General features: G+C 59.9%; 1 protein-coding gene across 4 annotated transcripts in view; it reads left to right on the forward strand.

Annotated features, from left to right (window-relative positions):
* The first annotated feature begins 2,535 nt into the window (after positions 1–2,535).
* Positions 2,536–26,085, forward strand: part of CCDC85C (coiled-coil domain containing 85C) — a 71,402-nt gene continuing 47,852 nt past the window's right edge. For 3 of the 4 annotated variants that reach the window (XM_032839700.1, XM_032839701.1, XM_032839702.1), the window contains exon 1: positions 2,537–3,584. In XM_032839700.1, coding sequence (XP_032695591.1) covers positions 2,801–3,584 — 784 coding nt within the window. In that variant the 5' untranslated portion in view covers positions 2,537–2,800. Of the gene's footprint in view, positions 3,585–26,085 lie in introns of all 4 variants that reach the window. The other variant, XM_032839703.1, reaches the window with a different exon arrangement.

Here is a 26,085-nt window from a genome sequence, read left to right on the forward strand (position 1 = left end):
CCTGATGTCTGATCTCATTCTGCGCAAGCGTGTGCAGCCACAGGTGCGGGGAGCAGAGAGTCTCCCTCAGGCCACTGGGTATCATCATCTCTAGCACTAGTCTTTGCTGCACCAGGGGGGACATTAGGGACACTTTTGTGGGTTCTGGCTGGGGGACTCCGGGTCTGACAGTCTGTGGTGCTGCAAACAAACCCTATCTAGATGCAGGCTTCGTTTTTCTTTGTATTTCTTTCTGAAGCTGCTGGCCCTGGAGAGGTGTGGGACTGAGACGCAGGCCGCAGGAACGGCCTGGGGCCACGCACCAGTGAGAAGGGTGTTCCCATGAGCTCAGGGTTACCCATCTCCACCACTTCCCTAGTGAGTCCACACATCCTCTTCTCACCTCTCCCAGAAGCAGCTCTGTGCACAGCCTTCAGGAGCTGTTTGATCTGGCTTCCTGGGCTAAGACAGGCTTGCAGCCTCCCAGGCGTGAGCTGAAGCCCTCTCCAAACCTGGATTCATCTGGGCTGGGCCGGGCCTGTGGAGAACTGGGGCTCACCTGGGCCAAGTCATGGGAACCCTGAACTCTTCTGGGGCTTCACCCTCAGAGCTCTGCTCCTCCCACTCATCCTCTCTCTACCACATCCTCCTGAACAACTACCTGGAAAGAGGGGCACATGGGTGAGGAATGAGGTACTGAATAGTGACCTCTCTGTGCACCTCCCCATCCCTTCACTAGCTGGCCAGAGTGAGCCTCTTAAAAGGCAAATCAGGTCAGGTTGCTTGGCGCTAACCCCCTACTGCTTTCCCAGCTGCCTTAGAATCATGCAGTGTCCGGCCCCCACTGACCTCATCTTTCAGCCCTTCCCTGGCCCATTGCCAGCCCCACCTGCCTTCTTTGTATAGGCGACTAACAGGCCAACCCTAGGGCCTCTGCATTCTCCTCCCTTCACCTGGAGGGCTCTTCCCCCCTCATCTTTGTCCTTTCTGCTCAGGTCTCAGCTTAGATGCACCTCCTGAGTGGTCCTCCTTGACCACGGGATCTAAAGTAACTGATTATCACTTTCTGTGACAGCAGCTTGTCTTAATCCCCTGCGCAGCACTTAGGAGCCTCCTCCTGCTTATCTAGTGTTTATTATCGCCCTCTCCTCCTCCCGGGAGACTGCAACGTCCCCCCAGAGGGTAGTGACCTCTGCTGTCCTGCCCTGCGGAATCGCCCGGGGGTTTGGAACAGGGCCGGTGTAGAGAAGGTGCTGGGTGCGCATCTGGCCAACGAATGGTTGAGCAACTGGAAATGGGGCCATCAGCTGCTGCGCGGGCGCGCGCTCCAGGCCGTGGTGGCTCTCAGTCGAGTGCGCGCGGGTTTTATCTTATAGCGGGTCTCGGGCGAGGGACGCCCCCCTCGGACCAGCCAGCAGCAGGCGCGCTGTAAACACGCTTCGGGGAACTCGAGGATAATGAGACAGACTCCCAGGCTGGGGGAACACCCCGGGTGCCCCGCGAGGCTGCCGGTGGGACAGGGTTTCTGCTGGTGGGTCGGCGACCCCCGATCCTGCCGTTAAGGCCCCGGTGGGAGACCTTCCTCCATCCCCTCCAGAGGTCTCCTCCTCCGAATCCCTGACTCTCCCTCGAAGCCCGGGGACTAGCGGTCGGGTGGGCGGGGGAGCAGTGCTCTGAACGCGGCTCCGGGCGGGGGGCAAGTTCCCTGTGCCCTCGCCCCCCTGGGACAGTGGAGAGGGTACAGACCGTGCTCGGAGACACGTCTGGCGAGGCCCTGGCCCTCCCGGGCGTAGACGCAGGAGCCACAGCGCTGGGCTGGAGTGGAAACGCAGCCCTTCCGCGTGCTCAGGCAGGGGACGGGAGTGGAGATGGGGGCGGAGGAGTCGGGGACAAGGAAGGGGACAAAGAGCCGCCCTGCCTCTGGGGACAGCGACCCCCGAGTCAGAGTCCCATTGTTCGTCGTATCTCTCACTACGCCGGGCTCCGGTGCCCCCGGGAGGGAGAAGCGGTGCTGTCCTTCGGCTCCCGGGTATTTGTTTATTTGGGGCGGAGGAGGGTACGCGGGGGACGCAGGCCTGGGAGGGGGCTCGGCGTCCATTTCCGCGCGTCTCCTTTAAGGAAAGCCCTGCCCTACCTTTCCCACCGTCCCCCTCCCCGCAGCCGTACCTGCATTTTAAAAGCGCCCTGTAGCCCAGGGATTGGCCAAGGCCGCGTCCTCCGGGCGCAGAAACTTGAACCGCCCGGAGGGGGGTTGGAAGCCGGGTGGCTGGACTGTACCATCTTCTCGGCGTCCCCCGCGTGCGCCCCGCCCCTCCCACACACCCCCGAAGAGGCCCAATCGGATGGGCGGGAGGGCGGGACCGAGGCGCGAATGCGCCTCTGGCAGGGCGCCGGGCGGGCGGGCGCACGGCGCTGGGGGACGTCGGGGGCCGGCCGCGCCTCTGCCCGTCCCCTCGCTCCCCCCCCCCGGAGGCGGAGCCGGCCGAGGCGCCCCGCCCCCTCCCCGCCCGGAGTGGGCGGGGCGGCCGGGGCTCCGGGAGCTGGGCCGGGGGCGGGCCTCCGCCTGCTTCGCCCGAACCCGGAGAGCGCCCGGCACGGCGGCCGCCGACGCAGCAGCGGTCCCAGCTCGCCGAGCCCCGAGACCCGCGGTTCCCGGGCGGCCCCGGGCGGACGCTGCGTGAGGGCGCGCGAGAAGGCGCGGGGCGGCCCGCACGCGCCCCCAGCCGCCCCCTGCCCGTGAGCGCACCGGCCCAGCGCCGCCCCGGCGCGGGGAGCGCCGGCCGGGCGAGGGCGCGGGCGATGCCGCGGTGACGGCCCCGCCATGGCGAAGCCCCCGGCGGCGGCGGCGGCGGCGTCGGAGGAGCTGAGCCAGGTGCCGGACGAGGAGCTGCTGCGCTGGAGCAAGGAGGAGCTGGCGAGGCGGCTGCGGCGCGCAGAGGGCGAGAAGGTGGGCCTCATGCTGGAGCACGGCGGCCTGATGCGCGACGTGAACCGGCGGCTGCAGCAGCACCTGCTGGAGATCCGCGGCCTCAAGGACGTGAACCAGCGGCTGCAGGACGACAACCAGGAGCTACGCGAGCTCTGCTGCTTCCTCGACGACGACCGGCAGAAGGGGCGCAAGCTGGCGCGCGAGTGGCAGCGCTTCGGGCGCCACGCGGCCGGCGCCGTGTGGCACGAGGTGGCCCGCTCGCAGCAGAAACTGCGCGAGCTCGAGGCGCGCCAGGAGGCCCTGCTGCGCGAGAACCTGGAGCTCAAGGAGCTGGTGCTGATGCTGGACGAGGAGCGCGCAGCGCTGGCAGGGGGTGGGGGCGGCGCGGGTGGCGGCGGCGGCGCGGGCTCCCGCAGCTCCATCGACAGCCAGGCCAGCCTGAGCGGGCCGCTGGCCGGCGGCGCGGCGGGCGCGGGGGCCCGCGACGTGGGCGACGGCAGCAGCACGTCGAGCGCGGGTAGCGGAGGCAGCCCGGACCACCACCACCACATCCCGCCCCCGCTGCTGCCCCCGGGGCCGCACAAGGCCTCCGACGGCAAGGCAGTAGCCACGCGCAGATCCCTGGACGACCTGTCGGCGCCACCGCACCACCGAAGCATCCCCAACGGCCTGCACGGTAAGGACGGCTCGGGTCCGGGAGCGCGGGTCTCAGGCCCACGGCCCCTTCCCCCGGGGCGGTCGCCACTCCAGACCCCTCCTCCAGCTGGCATCCAGACCCAAGGGCTGGGGGATCCCGCGCCCACGCGCAGTGGGCTTTTGGGTGACGTTTTTCTGGTCAAGTGATGGAGGCGTGACCCTGCCCAGCTCCAAGTCCGCAGCCGGGCTGGGGACCCACTGGACCCCAGAAAAGTTTCTCTCCTGTGGAATTATCAGCATTCGTGTCGACACTGCAAGGCCGGCTGGGGAGCCTCATCCCAACCTGGAAATCCTGGTCCAGGAGTGGACAGTTCTTGCGGGGGGAGGTGCGTGGGAGCGGGGGAAGAAAGGCCCTTTGAGTACGGGTGAATTTCCCTCTTATTTGGAGCAACAGGCAACCGCAAACCTGGGCAGCGTCCGTGCGTGTAGGGGGCTGGAATTCCACCTGCGGTTCTCTGTGCCGCCTGCGGGCTGAGACTGCCAGGCAGCCCGGCCAGAGGAACGCGGCCAGGAGCCTCCAGTTTGTTATCAGTCTGGAACTTCTCAGGGTGGACGGACCTTTCTCAGCCGAGGCTCAAAGACTTTCCAGAGGAATATGTGCTTGGAATGGGTCCTGGCTTTTCTCCTCTGCCTGCCTCAGTTTCCTTGATCTGTACAGTGGAGTTGATCCCTGCCTTGTGGATTTGAGGGGGAGATAAAAATTCTCCCAAGGGACCTGTAAACTGTTGGTCGTCTTAGAGGAAGTGTGGTGGTGGTAGGTGGCCTGGGTGTGGGTGGAGGACCTTTGGCCTCAGGAAAGCTTGGCTAGTGTCTTCCACGCCCATGTGACCTATGGGGCCCCAGCTTGGGTTTATAGAGCAGAACCTCCGCTGCCATTCCCAGCCCCCGAGCTGTGACTCTCCTGCCACTCGTGCCTCTCCCTACCTCCCTGTTCTTCCACATTTTTGGTGGCTTGGCTCCCAGTTCTAGTGGCAGTTGCTACTCCCTGAGCTATTTGCCTGAAGGTGGAGATTAAACAGCCCTTTCTGGTTCACTTTAAAGGCTTTCCTGGTTCAGAGAAAAATGTGTCTAGGCTTTAAATGACTTTTCTTCCCCAGAGTGACGCCTGAGCAGAGGAGGGACTCTGTCTCTCTGGTTTGGTGGCTGAGTGGCCTATGTGGGGTGTTGGGGTGGGAACCGGACCCATGCAGGTGGGGTGCTCCGCCGGTGGCAATTTTTCCTTCAATTTTTCCTTTATTTACCTTCACAGCCTCTGAGTTCAGAGCAGGACTGGGTTGAGAAGGATATTTTGTTACCGATTAGCAATCTACCACTAGCACTCGGGTTTCCCATTGTAACTCTGTATCCGACCCCACCTCCCACCACAGATGGCTGGAGGCCAGAGGAAGCAGCTCAGAGCTTGGTGGTTTCATTTGTGGGGGTTTCTAGGGCTGGGGAGTCAGGGGTCCCAGTCCCAGCCCCTCTGGCCTCGCCTTCTTGGGGGCCTCGTGAGGGGCCAGGTTCTGGGCCTCAGTTTCTCCCAAGTGCCAGGAGGGATTGCTGCAGTTCTTGGCTAGGAAATGTTGCTAGTTTTCGGCTGCGTCATCAGTGACACCTGCCGCGAGGGCTGTTGGCACAGTTCTGGAGTGCCCAGCGTCGCAGTGTCTTTGCAGGGAACTTCTTTCTTGCTTGGGACACAGAGACGTGGCCCCTGTGTGGCTCAGTGTTGGGCCACAGCAGGGGATGGTGCCGGGGCAGGGGACCAGGGGTGGCTGGGACTTGAGGTGTCCAGTTTTCCTTCAGAGGCCATGGCCTCCCCATAGCCCCCTGGGTCCCGTGCTCACTCGGAACAGGCCTGCCACCGGTCTAGTGGGGGTCAAGCTTGGTGTTGGGCGAGAGCCCTGTTATCACCAATTTCAGTTACAGGCGGCTTGGTGTTTAGTGTGGTCTCTTCAGGTCGTGTGTGGCCTTGAGCTAGTCTCCCAGCAATGGGAACAGGATGGCCAGAAACAAGGAGAGGCCCTTCTCTTAAAAATGCCTTTTAGGTAGTTTTGAGTAGAGGGAGGAGGGAGTTGGAGGTAGGAAAGATAATGCACCTCAGTCTGGGTGGTGGAGAAAGTGGGGTCAGATGCTGGGCGTCTGCCCCCTCTCCCCCCAGCTTGTCTCAGTTCATCCTCCCAGGAACCTTGGAGGTAGTAGTATTCCCATTTTCAGACCAAGCAAGTGGAGGCTAAGGAAGGTTCTGAGCCTTGCCTGGGGAAACCGTGGAGACTGGCAGTGTCTCTGCTCCCCATTGCCTCGGTGGGGTTGCCAGCGGGAGGCTGGGGGTGTGGGGGGGTCCCCCAGGGTAGGGCTGCTGGGAGTTGGGGGCGTTCTTACATGGCTCAGGCTGACAGCTGCCTTGCATCTCTGGCCTCTGTCACTGTCTAACACTCTTAGTCAGCAGACAGCACTGGTGACTCCCCATTCTCGGTTCCTGACCCAGGTTTGCTCTGGTTCGCCCATTCTGGGAAATGTCACTTCCTTATCGGTGACCACTGAGCAGATGCTTGATAACCCTGTCACCCAGAGAGGTCACACCATCTTGCGTGCGAATCCACCTCCTGCTTTTCTCTGGGGACAGGTTTCTTCTCTGGGCCTCCGCCTGCTCTTCTGCAAAGTGGGGCCAAACCCGGAGTTGCCCCCTTCAGCCACCGCGGCCAAGGGCAGTCAGGGTCTGCACGCAGTAAGTCTCAGTAGTCGTCAGAATCTTCCTCATGCTTGTTTCTTCCCAAGCTCCTCGTGAAAAAGCCAGAGGGACCACTTTGGGGGCTTGCCAGGCAGACTTTGGTGTTGTGTTCAGAACTCTGCTGTTCAGACAGCCCTCCTGAGTGTTTGGGACCACAGCACCTGCTGAGGAGCCGGGGGCCTGTGGCCTGCTAGTCCTCTAGGAATCAGTGGCGTGTGCCTGCAGCCACGGGTTGGGGAGGGGGGTAAGGAGGGAGGGGAGTGGGGGTGGGAGGGGAGGTCCCTGAGGCTGCGGTGGGAGGGGGCCCATCTGTATTCCGGGCAGTCCTGGGCTGGGCCGGGCCTGGCCAGCAAGCATGCATATGCAAATGACCTCCCCCTCCCTTGTTTTTGACCAAGCTCTGGGCTGAGCTGACCCAAGTCTGGATTAGAGGGCTCTTTGCTGTGGTTCCAGTGGGGCAAACTGAGGCAGACCAACCCCAAACTCTCGAAAGTCAGGTTTGCCCCCTTGAACTGCCAGTTTTCAAACAAAAGCATTTTCAACAAGGTCTCTCCTGCCCCTCCTCCACCCTCCCCTCCCCCCACCCAAGTCCCTGTGTCTGCATCCTGTCCTCCCCCCATCGCCATGGCCCCGTCCCCTTTAGCTAACCCAGAGAAACTAGGATCTCCAGCAAGCCTTTGCACGGGCCCTGTTTACTTTTAAAAAGTTTGGATTAAAAATTTGAGCTTCTCAAAATAAGACGGTTTTGTCCTCCTGCTTGTGTTTTTGTTGGTTTAAAGGGAGGATGGAGCGAGGGTGGTCTGGACCTTTAAAAAAGACAGCGTGAGTCGGCATGCTGGCCCTGAATAGGTCTTTTATTAGGGGCCTCCTAGCTCAGCGCCCCACGGGCAGGATCACTAATAAGAGGGCTTTTCCTAAACCCATTCAGGCCTGGGAGCAAAGGTCAGCGAAGACAATGGGGGTGGTTTAGATAAGCCTTTCCCCCTCTCTCCCCAACCTGACCCTGACCTTCCATCCGGGCCCTTGGGGTGTTGGACCCCCAGGGCCATCACAAAAGGAAGAGAGGCCTGGAGGGACTCACTGGCTCTTCAGCCTGGGGAGGGCCAGGACATCCCCAGCACTTCACAGTTTATCAGACAGAGTCTCCCAGTCCCCGCTCCATTATGGTCAGAGCTCCTAAATGGTCCCATATTGTAGATGGGGAAACCAAGGCTTGGAGAGAGCAGTGACTTGCTCTGGGTCCCGTGGGACTGCATGGGGGACCTGGGCTCTGTGTCGGAGTCTGGGCCTGCCACCCTGGGCCCGCTGCCCCTCTGGGCGGGGATAGTCTGGGTCTGTTGGGTTCGGGGAGACTCCCGGGGAAGCCCCCCATCAGCAACAGAAGGGCCTCCCAGAGCTTGGTCCTTGGCAGGGCCCCGGTGACCTGCACATGGACATGGGGACGGTTGGGGGTTTTGGGGGCTCCAGAGGCTGGACCTGTGTAGCTAGGGTATGGCTTCTCTCCCGGGGAAGCCAGACCCGTGCCTCATTCCTGCGTTCTCGTGTTCTGGCTTGAGCCAATGTGGCTCATCTGTAAAACAGGGAACGTGGGCTCCGGGCAGGCTTCTGTTCACAGGGAGTCCTTCCTTCTGGTATTTTCATTCCCTCACTTCTGCCCAGGCTGGCTTCCCTCCTCCATGGCACCCCCCGCAACACTTCACCACGGCCTGGCCTCTGAGCTCTTGGGGCACAACTTGGTTTATATAACCTTGTCCCCAGAACAGCATGATTATAAGGAAATTCTCTGCTGCATATAATCTGTGTTTTCCACCCATGGGGATTTTCTACCCCATGCTTGTCGATGTCCTCAGCACAGAGAATTGGAAGCCTGAGACCTCTGGGGAGTTCCAGAACCTTTGTGGGCCTCTGTTTTCTCCTCTGCACAAAGTGCGATACTATGACCGGCCTTTAGGTTGAGGGAGAGAAGTGGGGACTGTCTCCCACAGGCCAGTCCTCCTCCCCCCAGCTGGAGAACTGGGTGTGGGGGGTGTGGTGAACCTGACCATTCACTTGTTGGGTGGTGTGGCAGCATACTGAACCTGTAAGCCTCAGTTTCTGCACCTGTCCTAAGGATGTCACCAGTGTCACCTGGACGCCCTGCAGATTGGCCTCCTGTCACATGCTTGTGAGGGCAGCCTGTGCCTGCCCTTTGTCAGAGCCAGGTGAGCCCGTGTCTAGTTGACCAGAAGGGAGACAGCGTTTCAGCAGGAATAAGGCAGAGGAAGGTCTGCACGAGGGTCTGACCACCGTTGCTGAGGGCCCCATGCCTGTGAGGTGTTCTCATGCCGTGTGGGGAGCTGGGGTGGCCCCGGGCCTGGACCTGTGAACAGAAAGACCTGGGAAGAACTGTGGACCCCTAGAAGGAAAGCCTTGGGACCAGGGAGCAGGCTGTCAGCCCAGGGGTTGTGTCCAGCCCCTGGCAGGGGTGGGGAGCCCTGGAGTGGCAGAGACCGTCCTTCAGGGAGCATCGAGAAGAGGGGTCCAGGAGGACCACGTTGGCTCTGGAGGTGAGCAGCAGCCCGGGCAGCTGGGGAAGGGAGGGCTTTTTCGCGTCCTTGGCGTTGGGACAGCACAGACCGCTCTGGCAGGGCGGTGGTGCAAGCGGAGGGCGGGGAGAGGCAGGAGGCGGCGGGCGGGCCGGGTTTTTGGTTTGCCCTTCAAGCCGGAAGGGCCGCATCAGCGCGCGTTTATTGAGGTTACTCTGTCTGAGCTGTGGGCGCCACGCACACAGTGATTCATGTGGCCTGGCTTGGGGAGTGGCCCGGTCAGGAGCATTCGTCCCTGGCTGTCAGGGTGAGGCCCAGCTGGGAGCAGCAGGGCAGGAAGCTTGGGGCTCCCGATGGCCATGGTGGTCCTGGCCATGCGACAGAACCTTCTCTGCAGGTTCTCAGATCCAGGGAGGTGGCGAAGCTGTGTCCCCAGCCCCTGTTGGCCTCCTCGTGACTTCTGAACTCTGGGCTCAGGCTGTCCTGCACTGCTAGGGGCTTTCAGTGTCTGGCTGCAGCCTCTTTCCACATCGGCCCACACCGGCTGCCACTCTCTGTCCCCGCCTACGACCTGCGTGACTGGGATCCAGGCAGGGAATGACTCTGGGATTTCCCAGCTGAGAACTAGGCAGTTCCACCTTCCCGGAGCAGGATGACAAGGCAACCTAGGTGGCGTCCCCAGAGGTTTGGTGACAGGAACAAGCTTGCCTGCTGAAGGGACGTGCTGCTCCTTCGATCCTGAAAAGTCAGGAATGGTCCCATTCCTAGCAAGTACCTAGAACCTGTCACGGCCACACATTCCCCTGCCACTGTCTCCTGCCCCCAAGGGTTCTGGAGCAGATTTGGAGCTGGGCTCTACTCAGTGGGGGATTCCTGTTTTGCAACAAGTCACTTGCTCAAGTGATGGTCTCCAGCTCTCCAGGGAGCAGGGCAGAAAGCTCAGGACCGTTATTGTCTCTCCTCTAAGTGTTCTTGGGCTCACCCGGTGTGTGATGGTTAAACAGAGGTATATTCGTTAAGTGGAAAGTGGGGGGGGGGGGGGGGGGGGGGGGGGGGGGGGTGGGGGAAGGGAGGGGATGTTGCTGTGTGAAGGTTTGTGAGCGGACCGCTAGCAGAGAACTCTGGATCCCCTAGGGAAAGCCCATCAGAAGAGGTTGCAGCTGGAACTGCCTAGAGCCTGAGAAGCCCTACCAGGGACTGGGGGGGCGGGGGGGGTGCAGGTGCGGTGGGAGGGGCTTCACAGATCCCACCTGGCCGCGCCTGTCCACCACGCAGCCCCCAGTCCTGCGTTCTGCACTGAACCAGATGTGCCAGCCAAAGGCCTGCCTCGTGCCTGGGGGCCCCCAGCTGTCCCTTCTGCTGTGCCCGGCCTCTCCCCGGGTCTGCTCTGCCTGCACAAACCTGCTATGCCTTTGAGGTTCATCTCAGCTCCCGATTTTAGCTACCCTGAGCTCCAAGCACCCCGAAGAGGGAGCAGACGGGGCATGACGAATAATCACACGGCCAAGAGGGCCACCTGGCCACGTGTGGCTGGGAAGGTTCCAGACTCTTGCAGACTGGATCTCCTCGCCCCACCCCAACCCCATACCCCACGTGACCTAGTGGGCCTTGTCTCAGCGCTCTGAGCCTTTTCTTCGGCAAAGCTGTGATCTCTGTGGGGCCCAGCAGGACTTGTCCCTGCTGTGGGAGCCAGGAAGTGCCCAGCACCGCTCCAGGCACGTCTGGTGCCCATCAAAAGACGTTTTTTGGAAGCTGCCCCTCTGTGCCGAGGCTGTGAGTCAAGAGGACCAGGGCTGTGGGCACACAAGCTCAGAGGTAGATGATGGACGGAGGCCCCTGGCGGGACGGCCAGGGAGGGCTCCAGCTCCCGTGGGGCCAAGCCCGGGGCGGGTCCTCTTCCCTTCCAGCTCCCCCCGGTGCCTTACGACTCCGGTCAGTTGGCTCAGGAGTTTCCGGCTTTCCCAGGCACGGCATTTCCTCCGCCCCGAGATACCATCAATCGCAGATGCCCTGCGTGCTTCACAGCAGCTCCTGCTGGGAGGGGAAGACCCCACAGTAAGCGGCCGCATGGAGAGAGGCGCCCCACATTGTAACTGGAGGGAAGATGCTTGTTTTTGAATCCAGGAAAGAACAAATGGCAAATGGCCAAGGGCGAAGGCCCCCGGTTGATGGGGCAGCCAGAAGGAAGGGAAACAGACCCTCCTTTACTCCCCAGGGCCCCTGGGCTACCTGCTGGGCCTGACACTGGCCCCGTCAGCTGACACACTCCCCACATCCAGGGGTTTGAGGACACAGCGTGCCGCCTGGTGCTGTCCTGTGCGTCAGACAACACAGGTAGAGCCAGTGGCTTCGGCTCACTCCCGACCCCACTGCGTGCAAGTGCCCTCCCCCTTCCAGGCCCTCACACTCTCGTCGGTAAGCTGGGGAGCTTGGGTGGGCTGTGCCGAGGCTGCCAGAGACCCTAGCCTTCTCTGGCCCCTTGACTCCGAGTTTCTACAATGCACAGAGCCACGAGGAAGGAGCCTCCCACCCTGCCCTCCTGCCTCTCCGTGGTCATCAGTCATATCTGTGGCTTTGTGTCTTGCCCAGTGGTTGGTCCTCAGCTTGGGCCAGGCCTTCCAGTTCTGCTTCTGGGGTGATGGAGGTGACCCGTCCAGCGCTGGCTCAGGCTCCTGCCCGGCCAGTCTGTCCTCATGAAGGGCTGATGGAATTACCTGCCTCTGCCATCTGATCTGCTATTATGAGACTAAGTAACAGGTTTGGTGCTTGGAGAGTATGTAGGGTTCCGGTGCCTGGTGTGGGGTCTCCCCAGGACAGAGCCACCTATCTTGGACTTGAGGTTCCCCTATGTGCAGTCCTGTCTCTGCCTGGTTCGCAAGCTTCTCAGGGACGTCTTCCTGGCATGCAGTAGGCGCTCGGTGTACACTGGGGAGAGGGTCAGGGCGGGTGGAAGGCACTGCGTGTGGTGCTCCTTCTTGTTTGTTTGTTTGTTTGTTTGTTTGTTTCTTTCTTTCTTTCTTTCTTTTTTAAGATTTTATTTATTTATTTGAGAGAGAGAGCAGGAGCAGGGTAAAGGGCAGAGGGAGAAGCAGACTCCCTGCCGAGCAGAGAGCCTGATGTGGGGCTCAATCCCAGGACCCTGGGACCATGACCTGAGCCGAAGGTGGATGCCTAGCCAGCGGAGCCACCCAGGCGCCCCTTCTCTTGTTGCTTTATACTGACAGTGGTCAACCCACTTGGGCCACCTGCTCCCCCCCCCCGCCCCCTTTTCCCCATTTGCTCCATTTGGTGCCAAATGGCCTGCAGTTCCTTTAGGGAAAAAAAAAAAGCAACTCAGGCCTCCCCCCTGAGGGCGGGGGTTGCCTGCTTCCCCTTGCCTGTTTCTCCAAACAATTACTACCAACTATACGCTTGCTTTTACCAGTGGTTCCTAACCGTGGCTGCATATTAGGTATCACTCGAGGAACTTTGGACAATGCCAGTGCCTGGACGGGCACCCCCAGGGATGGGCCCCACTGGTTCTGGAGGCTTCAGTGGCTGCAGAAGCTTCCTGGGGGTTCTGCTGGGCAGCTGGAGCCCCGGAGCCACAGTGGGAGCCATGGTGGGAGCCACCGTGGGAAGCGTGGGAGAAAAGCCACTGGGCCTGCTGGGGCCACCCAAGCTTGAGGTGGCCCGTCAGCAGGTGGGCGGGAGGCGGACGCTGCCCCATGCTGCGGCATCGAAGAGCCCGGCCAGTGGGACTGAGGCTGGTGTCAGCTCCTATTAGCAGTAGGGGAGAAAGGGGCCTGTTTGTGTTTCCCCTCGCTAACCTTGGCTGCGTGGCCTGGCGGGAATGGAAAGCAGGGATTGAATGGGGAGGAGCGTTCCCTGAGTACCTAGCCCGGCCCTGGATCCCCCCCTGGCTTGCTCCCCACCTCCACCCCCTGGTTCACTGTCACACTGCCAGGCGCCGCCTTCCCCACCCCCACTGCGGGGTGCTGGCCCACCCCAGACAGGGTGGGGGCCTTTTCAGGCTGCATTCGAGGGGACAGATGCAGGCAAGGCCGGTGGCACTGAGACAGCAGCTACTGAGCAGAGTCGACCCATTTCCAAAAATAGCCCATCTACTGTCAGGGGAAGCGTCTCTTTGTCTCCCCAAATCAGTCTTTCTGTCTCCCGTCTCCCAGGTTGTAAGGCGGTAAGGAGGCACACTCTTGTCTTGGAATCAGAAGCTCCCCGAGCACCAGCCCCCCACCCCCCACAAGAGCCCGATTGTGTGCGGGCCCTGAATGTGCCCGCCTGTCCCGGCCTCTGCCTAATGAGCCCGCTCTGGGAGTGGCCCTTTGTGATGGGTTCCGGCCACGCTGCCTGAGCCAGGGCTCCAGAAGGCTCCATTTCCCTGCTGCCCAGCGTCCCTCGGAGCTGGTGGGACAATGGGAAGCTCCCGGCCTGCCCTTTTTCCTTTTTCTGTGTTTTCTGGAATACACACACACCACTTTTATACCTGGACCAAAAATGAAGCAGCGAGTTTCTCCCTTGCTCGGTGCCTTCTGTCCTGGCTGGCCGGGAGGGCACCCTCCTCTCTCCCTCCTTCCCCAGCCCCTCCTGTGGGACCTCCCAACACCATTGTCTCCTTCCTCTTGTGCTTCTTCCCCTGCAAACAGGCTCAAGTTTCCTCATCCAAAGCAGTAAACAAAATCCTGTCCCTTCTGTCCTCCTGCCCCCCTCCCCCATCCCCAGGCCAGCCTGCCTCCTTCCCACCTGCTGCTGCTTGCTGCTGGACAGGCCCGGCCTGGGAAAGGTCCAGTGGCCTCTTGTCCTGGCCTTGGGTGGTGTTTGATGCCCACTCTGGGCTTGTCTTCTAGGACCAGGCAGTGTGCTGGTTACTTCTGTCTTCTCCGATGAGCTTCTGGCTCTTTCTCTGACCGCTCCTGCCCTGAGCGCTCCGTCTCTCTCACTTGTTGCTGCCGACCTTGAGCCCAGGCTTCCAGTGGCCTACTGGTCACCATCCTGTCGACGCTGCTCTTTGAACTTGTGTCCCTTCCTCTCTCACCTGTGTGCCCATACCCTCTCCCTCACTGGTAGCTGCCCTGCTTCAAGGTTTCCCGGCTTAGGCCGTCCACGAGCCACAAGTGGCTGCTTCAGTTCCATTTAATTAAGATCAAGTAACATGGAAAGTTTCACTTTCTGAGTCACACTGGCCCCTTGCACGTGCTTTGCACCTGCTCACAAAGCACAAACGGAATATTCCCGTCATTCCGGAGAGTTCTGTTGGGCAGTGCTGATCCAGATAACTCCTTGCTGGGTCATGTGACGTCTGCTTGTCCACAGAAGGAAGCTCTGATGCCTGAGCATGGGGTCAGGCGTTCCTCCTGTCCCCTCCCGCGGGCTTCAGGCACACAGCAGACCCTTAGGGCTGATCTCCCCACCCTCCCACCATCCCCCAAATCCCAAGCTTTCTTTGAGGCTTGGGTTAGCCTCTGGAGGTGGACAGTCATGGGGTGCATGGGGTGCTCTTGTCCACTCGGAAGCCTCGAACCCCTGTAGCTACAGATGCCACCTCCGCTGGTGGTCTTGTGTAGGCGTCCACGTGTATGCAGGGAAACACAAGTCCAGAGAGGCTACCTGCCCTCCAGAAGGCTCTGAGCCCAGCCACCAGCTCCTGATCCTCCAAACCAGGCCAAGAGGCCTGCAGAATCAGAAAACAAAGAAAAAGAAAAAGAAAATGACTTTTTAAAGCAGTAGAGTGGGCTGGGGTGGGGTGGGGTGGGCAGGGGAATGTACCCAGGCCAGCCTGTGCTCCCCCCCAGCCCCCAAGTGGAAGCGTTCTGGAGGGGCTGCACACCCACCCTGGCCCAGGGGTTACCAATTTTGAGCATGGCTCCCCTCCTTTTGTTTAATTTAAGATTTTTATTTATTTTTTTTATTTCGTTATTTCGAGTGTGAGCAGGGGGAGAGGTGGAGGGAGAGAGAGAGGCTCTCAAGCCGGCTCAGTGCGGAGCCCAGAGATCTTGCTTGACCTGAGCTGAAATCAAGAGTCAGACTCGCACTCACCCAGCAGAGCCACCCAGGTTCCCTCCCCTCCTGCCCTTCCAGATTCCCGGGCTGTGACTGTGCCAGGTAGTGGGCGGCCTGGCCGCCTCAACTCGGGTTCACGTGAGCTTCCTGTGTCCAGCTGTGGGCCCTTCCTGCAGCCAGTCTCTGGCAGATGTGACTGTGTGTGCCACACCTGGGGCTCTGGGCGTGGCCCCCTGGCTTGCTGTGCCTCCTTGTGTCCTAGCCACTGAGCCCGATGTGGGTGTGTGTGTATGTGGGGGGTGTGTGGTCAGGGGGGATATCTGTGAGATCACAGCGGAATGGAGCTCTCTGCCCTCTCCCCTGCCAGGTCCTGGGAAAAGGGGCTGATGTTCTGGCTGATGACCTTGGGGGCCTGGAAGGTCAGGGGAGAGCCCTATCTTACTGTGGTAATTTGGACAGTGTTGGTGGTGGGAGGAGTTACGGTGGGTGGAGGACCCTTGACATCCTGCCTTGGTGGTTCCCCCTACAAGGGGGGAGGGAGGGGGGAAGGCATTCTCCTGCTGCTGCTCCCTTCCTCACCCCGAGGGCACGTCCTTCCCAGCTGCCTCTGCTGCCCAGCCTCAGAATCCCTCTTGCCCACCAGGGGCAGAGAGTGTGATCAGGACACCTGGGGATGCTCCCGGCCCTCCCACCACCCAGGTCCCCACCCTGTGCCTGATGCTGCTTTCATCTCGCCTTTCCCCCTGCAGAGTCCTTAATCCCGGTCTTTGGAGTTAAGCCCTTGCTCCTGTGCAGGAGGGCCTGGCCCTGGGCAACGTGATCTGCTCCCCAGTGTGTGGTGCCAATGACACGCCCTGGGAAACGCCTATGAAAAGACCCCTTGTGTTTGGTGCAGTCCCGGGGAGAGCAGAGGCAGAGCAGCCAGCCCCTTGGCTCTGCCCTCCTGTCCTGCAGCTCTTTGGCACAAGCAGGGGCCCTGGAACCCCCTGACCCAGGGCTTTATTTTAGGAGGGAGATGCCTGGGCCAGCTCAGAGCCTCATTCTGGCCCCTCAACAGACCCCAGTTGCCTTCAGGGCAGCTTTGCCCTCCCCTTCGTGTGCACCTGTCAGCCGGTGCAGTCACCGACTGTGGAGTCGTGCGTTTTTCCTGGGACATCACCGCCCAGCTCTGACTGGACTTCTGGTGCTCCGTGGCCCGGGAAAGGCCAGCAACCGCCGTAGGAGGATTCCGGAGCTCCCTCCCCGCAGCCTTTCCTTCCCGCCTGCCCACCATCAGGAATGTTCCCTCAGGTCCCACATGCAGGGGGAGAGGTATACAGGTCTCTTCCCTTTAGCTCACTGGGCCTCCTGGACACGGACGGTGTCGGCCGGTGGCCTGTCATCTGGCACGTTTGGATGACCCGGTCTGTGCCCGCCCCCGGCCGCGCCTCGTCTTTAGAGGGTTGTGCTGATGTTTTCATGTAAACCTTTGCTTCCTGGACTTCTTGCTCATTGTTTCCGTTTGGCCTTGATTTCTGCCTGTTTTCCCGGAGCCTCAGTTTTTCCATCTGTGAGGTGAGGCTGTTGGACGGGGTCCTCAGAGACTCAGAGACGCTGGAAGGACTTGTCGGTGAAGTTCTAGATGCCTGGGCCTTCCCTCGTCATCAGCCTCGTCCATGAGGCTGCTCCCAGCCTGGCCCCTTCCCGTGAGGCCAAACCAGTATCTCTTGGGTTGGGTTGTGTTTTTTTTTTTTTTTTTCCCCTCCCCCTCCCCCAATACACCTGTTGCTCTGGGGCGTTCAGAACCGATTGTGGCCCAGTTTCCAACCTCAGGCCCTCTCCATGCAAGTGCTTGCCTGGGTAGGGGAATGAGCTGACCCAGAATCAGGAGGCAGCAGCCAGAAGGGATCATTTGCCACCCTCCCCCCACCAAGGCTTCTCTCTCCCAGAAGAGAGAGTCTCCATAGGTCTCCCATGCCACGTCCCCGAGGCTGCCGGCCACAGCAGCCATTGCCAGCAGGAGCAGAATAAAAATGGAAGTCTTCTCATTTTCTTCTTTTCAATGTAACCTTGATCCCTCCTTCCTCCTCCTACAGACCAGGCCTCCGGTGACTGTTGAATAGTCCCACAGGCTCCCTTTTCTCTGGCTAAATACACCCTCATGGGTTTCTTGTTTGCCTAATGAAAATGGCAGGCTTGGGAGCATCCAAGGGAGGCCCAGGAGTGTGGAGGAGGCGATCTGGGAGCCGGACTGACCCAGCCAAGGACGTTTGACTTTGAAAGGTGCTAATTTACTCCCATGCTGGCTGGTGTTTTCTGCATCCTGGGTACCGGCGGGGTGGGCAGGCGGGCTCTGTGGGGAGGGAGGAGCCCTGTATCCGTCTGAGATGTCTGTCTCCCCATTCTCATCCTCATTTGCCCCTTGGTGGTTTGCTGACTGTCCGCTGGAAGAAGCAGGAAGGAGGGTTCCCATGGGCGAATGCAGCTGGGAAGCCTGGGTGGCCTCAAGGTGGACAGGGAAGGCTCAGTGAAGGGCTGCCAGGAGAGTGGGGAGGGCGGCCAGGAGGCCGGGGGTAGATGGAAGGGGTGCTGAAGTGGGCTTGCTGGGTCCTCCCTGCAGACAAGGAAGCTGAGGCTTGGCTCGCGTGTGCTGTGGCTCTGCTCATTTGTGTAGCACACGTTTCTGAGTCAGCCTAGGGCGTGGGGCTGCAGGCTGGCGTGACCACCCGCTGCCATGTCCTGCACCTGGGAGTGAGCTTTTGGGGGAGGTGGGATCAGCCCACCGCAACAGCAGGGCCATGGGCATGGGCAGGGAGACTCTCAGGGTACATGGAGGGGTAGTTCTGAGGCAGGGCACCTGCTTGGCCAGGACCACCTCCCACCAAGCAAGGTGCCTTCCGGCCAGTGGCTCCCTACCACACCAGGCCCACAACTGGTCCAGTTTGGCTGGGGACTCCCTCAGAGGGAGTGGTGAGTGGCAGTCTGATTTGTGGAGGCCCTCGGAGGGGATGGGCCCTCCTTTCCTCCCCCCCACCCCCGCCACTGCCCCACTCCTGACTCTACTTTGTCACCTGTGAAGCAGACCCTTGGGTTGGGAACCCCTAAGGGCCACCTCACAGCATCAGACTAAATCCATTTTTTTTTTTTTTCTAATACGTAAGGAAATTAACAGTCTCCATCAGAGACCTTAAATGGGACTTAGTTCTGACCATTAACATCACTCACTGAAGCTGTTTCTGGTCATGATTTGTAAAGGATGAGCGGGAAGAAGGTCTTAGAAGGGAGTGACCGACCATAGTAGGGCAATCACATGCCCCAGTGCCCTTTCCTCCTGTCCCTAGATTGTATCCTTCTGGTCCCGTGATGATTTGGCTACCAGGCCAGCACCTGAGCAGGTCCTGAGGAAGGGTCCTCACGCCTGAGCTCTTGACGTGGGTCCACTGCTGCGATCCTAGACAAGGCAAACCCCCGGGTGCCCAAGTGGCATTTTCCCGGCCATAACTTTCCTTCTTCCCAAACAACGACCCATTTGTTCTAGAGAACTTAGAGAAACAGTCACCTTGGGCCCCAGCCCCCAGGTGGCCTCTGTGAGCCACTGAGCTGTGGCCAGTGGGGATAGGGTCAGTAACTGGTGTGTTTCCTCGCTTCCCCTGGAGGACGGGCCGTTGAAATGGGCGTGTCCAGGAGATGATCAGGGACATTCTCGTATCTGGTGCGACTTCTCTCCTCTCGGTGGGCTGGGGGGCAGGTGCGTGGACGTGGACGTTGAGTTCGGGTGAGTTCAGGCTCTGGGGATTTCTTGGCTCTGGAGACACTCTGGGTTTACTTTTGCCACATGACAGATTCCTTCTGGCATGTCATGCCTGGGTATTGTCTCTGTCTTCGGTTTGATGTGAGATGCGTAGCGCTGCTGATTGGTCCAGGGATGCCCTGACTGGGGTTCCGTGAGGCCAGATGTCTGCTGATACGGGAACCCCGCTGGGGGTGGGAGGGGGGCCAGGATGCTCCAGGCTCCAGGCTCCAGGTGTCTCTCCAACAGATGTCTGCCCTGCTGGGGGCGGGGGGCCCTCCTGCAGCTGCTCGCTCACCTGGTCCTTCCAGGCTGCAGGCTCCAGCTTCCCCCCACCCCCACCCCGTGATTTATCACTGCTGGAGAGGCAGAGCAGCCGTCTCCCCTAAACAATCCACTGCTCACTGTGGAGAGCTTGGAAGACACCGGGAGTCTGAAAATTGAAATTTAAAAATCATTTGTAATCCTCCCCTCTGGAGAGAAGTGATGTTAGCATTTTGCTCTGTTCCCAGATCAGGGAATGTTGGGTCCAAAGGGAGCGCTACACACATCTTTCTTTAGCTTTTTATTTTGAAATCACTACAGCCTGTCAAGAGGTTGGTTGCAGAAGTGGTAGACAGGGCTCCCGTGTACCCTTTGGCCCGCATCCCCCCAGGGGCGACCTCTTGGCGTGGGATGCAACACGGATCGTGACATCGGCACAACACAATGGCTAGACGCAGATCTTAACTCGGATGGCATGGAGCTCTCCCTGCGTATAGTGTGTAGAGTTTCATGAGACCTTGTCACATGTATGGAGTTGTCTTGGTCTTTTAAAAATAAACTTTGCTGTTTGCAACTGTTTTTAGATTCACAGAATCCTTGAGAAGATAGGTGGAGTTCCCTGAAGCCTGCACCCAGCGTCCCCGCTGGGACCTTCCCACTGGGCTGTTGCACCTTGGTTGTGATGAACAAATTGATACTGATACGTTAGTAGGAAGAGAACTCACCTTTCTTTCAGGTTTCCATAGCTTTTACCTAATGTCCTCTTTCTGTTTAGCATCCTATCTGAGACACACTTCTTATTTTTAATTTTTTTTAAGATTTTATTTATTTATTTGACACAGAGACAGAGAGAGAGAGAGGAGGGACAGAGGGAGAGGGAGAAGCAGGCTCCCCGCTCAGCAGGGAGCCCAATGTGGGGCTTGATCCCAAGATCCTGGGCTCTTGGGATTACCTGAGCTGAAGGCAGACGCTTAATGACGGAGCCACCCAGGCACCCCTAAGACACACGTTTTAAAAAGAACAGTTTGCCACATAATATCCCTGCAGTTGGTAATCTCGCCTTTTTTCCATGAGATGCTGAGACTATCTCACCACGTCACTGACTGTTCTTTGACACATCTTTGCTTGCTCCTTCCGTTGCGTACACAGACCCCGCTCCCCTCCCCCCGCTAGGGGAGCTTCCCAAGGGGGGCTGAGCTGCATCTTGGCTTCTTTGGTCATGACAGCCTGTCCTGACAGGGTGGTCCTAGGGGCCAGGTCTGGCACAGCCTTCCCGGTGAGGAGGGGGGACAGCTTTGGAGGCACACGAGCCCCCCCCCCCCCAGCAGCCCCCAGGCCCCCTCCTGGAGAGGCATCTCCTGGAATGGCTGAACGTCTGTGAACATGAGGACATGCGTCTGTGACAGACTGAATCTGGTCACTTGGGTGCAGAGTGGGCGGTCGGTGGGGTAGGGTGGAGTAAGAGGTCATCAGTGCATGGCTCTGCCGGCACCGGCCCCGCCATCTGCGGTGTGTCGCGTCGCCTCTGTGAGCTCAGTTTCCCCCGGGGAAACCGGGTGCGCTCAGATGTCCTTCACAGCCTGTGGAGAGAGAAGTACAGGCTGGTTTGTTGGCCAGCGGCGGGGACTTGCCGAGATGGGGTAACGGTTAGGACCCCAGAGTCGAACACGGAGCAGCCTCGTCTGTGACCAGCTCCCGAGTACCGCTGCACAGCCCGGAGATTGCTGGGTTTAGAATAGCTACTCCGAGCGGGGGCCATTTCCAAGGGGTCGTTGACCCTACCCCCTTTGTGGCCTTTCAGGGCCGGGCCACGAACAGCAGGTCCCGCGACAGGATGTTTCAACGCCAGCCCATTGAGAGATCCCTCTGGAAATCCTCCTTTGGCTCTGGGGCAGGCAGGCGAGAGAATTGAACACAATGGGGACCACAAGACAAAAGGCCCAGTTGTTGGCCCGTCTGGGCAGGGTCAGTGGGTGCCCCGGGCCAGGGCAGGCAGAGCCAGTGGATTTCTGCCCACCAGTGGCGTGGCCACAAACGTGCGCTGAAGGAGGAGAAGGCCAGATGGAGGCCAGACCCTGGTCCCGAGGTGCTGTGCCCCGTCCTTGCCTGGCAGTGCCGTCCTGTGACGTAGGGCTTGGCGTGTGACTTCCGGGGTTGTGTCCTTTGCCTGTGGGGTCCAGACCCACTTGGCGTGGCATAACGGGCGGCCCGCTCACAGGACCCGGGGCACCCGTCTTGCCCCGGTCCTCACTCTGCCGAGCACGGTGGTGTGTGTGGACCTGTGCCGCGTGACTGGGGGGATCTTAGTTGTCGGGCTCACTGGCCTCTCTCTGTCCATCTTGGTGCTGGGGTTTCACCCTCCTACTCCCATCCTCTGCTCCAGGATTGTCCCCTCCAGCCCTCACTCTGCCCTTCTGGAATATTCTTCTTGAAACTTAGTCCCTGCCCTGCCCCCAACCCTGCAGCGACCCTGTCCTCAGCACTGAGTTCCGGCTCCTGGGAGGTACTCTGGGCTCTGACCCAGACTCCTTTTCCACACCCTCTCCGGTCTCTTCCTGAAGCTTCTGAGACCCCAGGCCAGTCCCTGAATACCATCCAGGCATTTCCACACCCTGGGCTTGGTCTGGCCTTGGCTGTCTTCTCCCTGACCTCCAGTTCCCTCCCCCTTCCTTGCTGCTCTCCCTTCCGCCGGAAAATCCTGCTTGTTTTCCCACTGTAGCTGAAATGCCACCCCCACTTTCACATTTCCCCTCCCCCAGTGTCCACAGGGTCCCTCTTGCCTTCGGCCCCCAGGCTCAGTATGGCTCTCTCAGATGTATTTCACTCTGTCTGGGTTGTGACTGTTTCAACATGGGCCTCTGCCATGGATTCCCAGGTCAATGCTGGTCCTGGGGACCCAGGGGTCTGGGCTTGCCATTTCCTGACCCAGTGGCTCTGGCCACCTGGACGGCTGAGTTCCTGGAAGTGTGGCTCTCCAGTGGTGGCCCTGGGAATGTGAGGCTGAGATGAGGGGTGGGGGGGGGCAGGGGCGGGGCGGGCGGGCCCATCCCACCCCGTGACTTGCCCCAGCTGCACAGGGGGGTCTGGCCTCAGGCCACTTCAGGGCAGACAGCCTGATAGCCCTCTGTGCCTTCCTTAGTAAGGTGAAGATGGTGATGTCAGGAGAGGCGAGGACACGGGGAGGCTGGTGTGTGAGCCTCACCCCAGCTGCCCTCCCTCTATTCAGGGCCCCTCAGTGGGGTGGGAGTGGGTGGGTGGGGCTTGAGAGTCACCTGCAGTCAACCTCTGTCCCACCCTGGCCTGCCTTCAGTGATCCCAAACCCGCAGCCTTGCCTTTTGGGCCTACACCGTTTGGTGTTTCTTGCCTGGGCTGTTTGGGGCTCAGTTCTGGGAAGGCTCAGAGGATACAGGGGCTGGCTTGCTGCCCCTAGACATCTGGAACACTCTGGGCCCTTCCTGGGTGCCCTGTGGGTCCTATGGGATGAGCTGGTAGGAGCCTGGGGTTGGGGGCTCCCCTGCCTGTCCCAAGCCCTGGTTCTCCTCACCTGTGGTGTCAGCCACCAGCTACTCAGGAACGATGAACTGAGCTGCCGACAATGACCGAGAAAGCCAAGGCGAGGGCTGCGTGGCCGCTCAGTGTTCTTGACCAGGCTCCCCGAGAGCAGGGCCCCAGCTTGTCTCCGGCCTGCCCTGTGCCCAGTGCTCGGCCTGGAGCAGGAATCGGGAACGGGTCCCTGGGTTGTAGGGGAGCTGAGGAGGTTGGCTTGGGGCAGACGAGGGGTGGGACAAGGTGTGCGTGTTTGTGAGAGAGAGAGAGATGCTATGTGTGAGTGTGTGTTTACTTGAGTGTGAGTGTGTGAGTGTGTGAGTGTGTAAGTATATGTATGAGTGTGTGTCTATGTGAGAATGTGAGAGTGTGTCTGCATAAAGTGTGAGTTGTCTACATGACTGAGTGTGAGAGCATGCCTGTGAGTGTGAGATTATGTGCGTAAGTGTATGTCTGTACGAGTGTGTGAGAGGATGTCTACATGAGTAAGTGTATGTGTGTGCGTGTCTGTGTGTGTAAGTGAATGTACTAGTGTGAGAGCATGTCTACGTGAGTGTGTAAGCATATGTGTGAGTGTCTACAGGAGTGTGCACGTGTCTATGTGGGTGTGTAAGCGTATGCATGTATAGAGAGTGGTTTTTTTTTTTAAGATTTTATTTATTTGACAGAGAGAGATCACAAGTAGGCAGAGAGGCAGGCAGAGAGAGAGAGGAAAGGAAGCAGGCTCCCTGCTGGGCAGAAAGCCCGATGTGGGGCTCAATCCCAGAACCCTGGAATCATGACCTGAGCCAAAGGCAGAGGCTTTACCCCACTGAGCCACCCAGGCGCCCCTAGAGAGCGTTTTTTTGAGTGTGCACGTATATGCATGAGTTTGTGAAAGCGCATCTACATGAATAAGAGTGTGCCTGTGGTGTGTGCCTACGTGTGTGAGTATATGTGAGTGCGTGTCTGAGAGCGTGTCTCCGTGAGTGTGTGAGTGTATGTGTTAGTGTGTCTACGTGGCGTGTCTGCATGAGTGGACGTGTATGGCCACATGACAGCTTCTGGTTTTGCTTCCCGCTCCGGTGGACGGCTCACCACCGCTGGGCCGCTGGTGCATGGTGGCCTTTAGCGCGGGAAATGGGAGAGAGCACAATTCCAGTTCTTTTCATACCAACGCTGCTTCCATCAGCTCCTCCCAAGAGCAGAGCTGGCTTCCCTGAGCTCTTTCCCTGCTGGGAAAGAGCTTCCCTTGCACCCATGGAAGGGTCTAGGTGACATGTGATGCTCATGGTGCCCCCCTTTGTCCACGTGGAAGGTGACCCTCTGCCCAGTGCCCGGGTGGGTGCTGGGAGCAGCACTGAGAACATGCAGCCCCATCCTCTCTTGTGCTTACAAAGCCTCATTGCAGGTGAGGAAACTGAGGCACGGAGCATGGTGGAAGCTGCCCAGGTCATGCCCAAGGAGCCCTGAGGTGCCCCCGGGTTCCAGCGTGTGTGTTTCCCCCGTGAGATGGAGCCCAGGGGGATCCTGGACCAACGAGTTGGAGATATGCGGGGTGGGGGTGCCCACCATGGTGGGCACCATCCTCGCCGCCGTGTCCCTGGGACACAGTCTGGACCCCTCCGCCAGTGGAGGAGGAGGTGCCCCAGGGGCGTGCGGGGGAGGCCGGGGGTGCAGTGCAGATCGGGGTCGCACCCCTGCGCACAGTAGGTTCTCAGATGGTGCTGCTGCTGTTGCGTGTTCGTCCCGTTTATTGAAGGTCTCGCATAGGAGTGACGGCAGGATGCAGGCTGGGAACCACGCAGCAGGCGGCTGGGGGCATTGCTTCTGGGGAGGTTGGATCCGGCCTGGCTGGGGGCAGGTGTAGCCACTTCCCTGACTGATGTCTTCTTGGGCTCCCTGATTGGGGAGCGGACTCCCTGGGGCATCTGGTCCTTGGTGCCCCCTGTGCCCCCGGGCGGCCTGGGCGTGGTTGGAGAACATGTCCGTGGGTGTGGGTAGGGGCTCTGACGAAGGCATCTGGGGTGGTGGAGTGGGGAAGGTGGCATGGGAAGAGTTGCTGACTTGCTGTGTTACCTCGGGCATGTGGCCTGCCGTCTCTGAGCCCTGATTTCCTGCAGAGTGACTGACAGGGCCCCCGCCCCTGAGTCCCCACTGTGTGGTAATCCCAGAAGATGCCACGCAGAGAAATGTTTGGTGCTTTCCAGGCAGCCCTCCTCGGAGCCTCCTGAGGTTGGGTGGGATTGGGTGTGGGCCAATGGGAGGCTCTGGGGGGAGCTGCAGGCAGACTCGGTAAGTGCTCGCACCTGTCCTGGGATCCCCTGTGGATGTGCACTGGGCTGCTTTTTGATAGTCCTGGGCCTCACAGGTTCTTGCAGGTGAGGCTGTCGTGGACAGAGGGACAGGGCCCACGGCGGGGTTCGTGGCATGTGTGTGGGCCTCCCAGGGACTGTGTGTTACCAGGCCGAGGTGGGGGTGAGCCCCCCGGGGGCTCCTCCTGGGCCAGCTTCATCCTGTTCAGAGCAGGAAGGGACACTGTGTGCTGTCTGTCCAGCTCACCCGACTTGCAGTGACCATGTTTGGGGCCATGTTTGCTGTCTTGGGGCTTCTGGCCCTGGGTTTCAGATATGCGCAGTGGGGAAGGCTAGTAGCCACACTCTGAGTTTACTAAGGTGACTAGGCCTCCTCACCAAACATCACAGCTTGACTTAGTGATACTTCAAGCCCCTTTGATATGCCCTCGGCCCCCTTTGTGGGATCGTGGTGACTGGGGGGCGGGTGGTGGAAGGAGATGGGACCATCAGTCTAGCCATCCCCACAAGAGGCACAGGGACGGGGGAGGCCTGTGGGGTGAGTGGGGATGACGCTGGTTTTCCGTTGCTCCTTGCGTTTGGATGGGAGTGGGGGGATCATCTCTGCTCACAGGTATCTGATTTGGCCCAGAGGGTGGCTCACATTCCTAATGTCTGTCCTGGTCCCCTGGCCCCTCAGCCATCAGCTGAGACCCATACACTGTCTGTGAGGGTCAGCCTGTGGGGCAGCATCAGTCCTGGGTGTCCCAGGGTGCCATTGTTCTAGAAGCTGCCTTCCCGTTGGTTCTGTGTTATCCCCGAAGGCCTGTGAGTGTAGGGGCCAATCAGGGCAAGGCCAGGGAAGCCTGGAGGGAGGCGATCTCTTCTGCATGGTCCTGGCAGCCCACTGTAGGGCCTGGAACTTAGATGTTTGCTGTGCGCCAAGCCCGGCTCAGAGGGCCTGCAGCAGGCCCGTCTGCCACTTTGTTGTCCAATTTGAGGGGAAGAAAGCCTGCAGCACAAACGTTTGTGAATGATTTCCTCTGATGTCGCCAGCAGGCATTTTTGTAATGCTTTGAGCTCTCCTGAGTGATCACTAGGTGCTGGGGCCTGCCGAGCCCTGCACCGGTGGGTACCCTCATGACAGAAAGGAGCGGCCAGGGCCCTGTGTAAACCGTGGGGCACTGATAGCAGAGAGGGGCCCCCAGGATCCGTGCTCCTGAGTCACAGGGCCTCTGTGTCTCCCTAGTTCTTGGTCACGCCCCTTGCAGGCTGGGCTAATGCCCCTGGAACATCCTAATCCCTGAGTGCTAGCCAAGGGGCAGGAAGCAGGCCCCACCCCGCAGCTCCTGAGTCAGGGAGCTTGGGCAGAACAGGATGGATCCTGGGGCGGTGCCAG

The sequence above is a fragment of the Lontra canadensis genome, unplaced genomic scaffold (genome assembly GCF_010015895.1).
Source record: "Lontra canadensis isolate GAN:19392208 unplaced genomic scaffold, GSC_riverotter_1.0 scaffold108, whole genome shotgun sequence".
NCBI lineage: Eukaryota > Metazoa > Chordata > Mammalia > Carnivora > Mustelidae > Lontra > Lontra canadensis.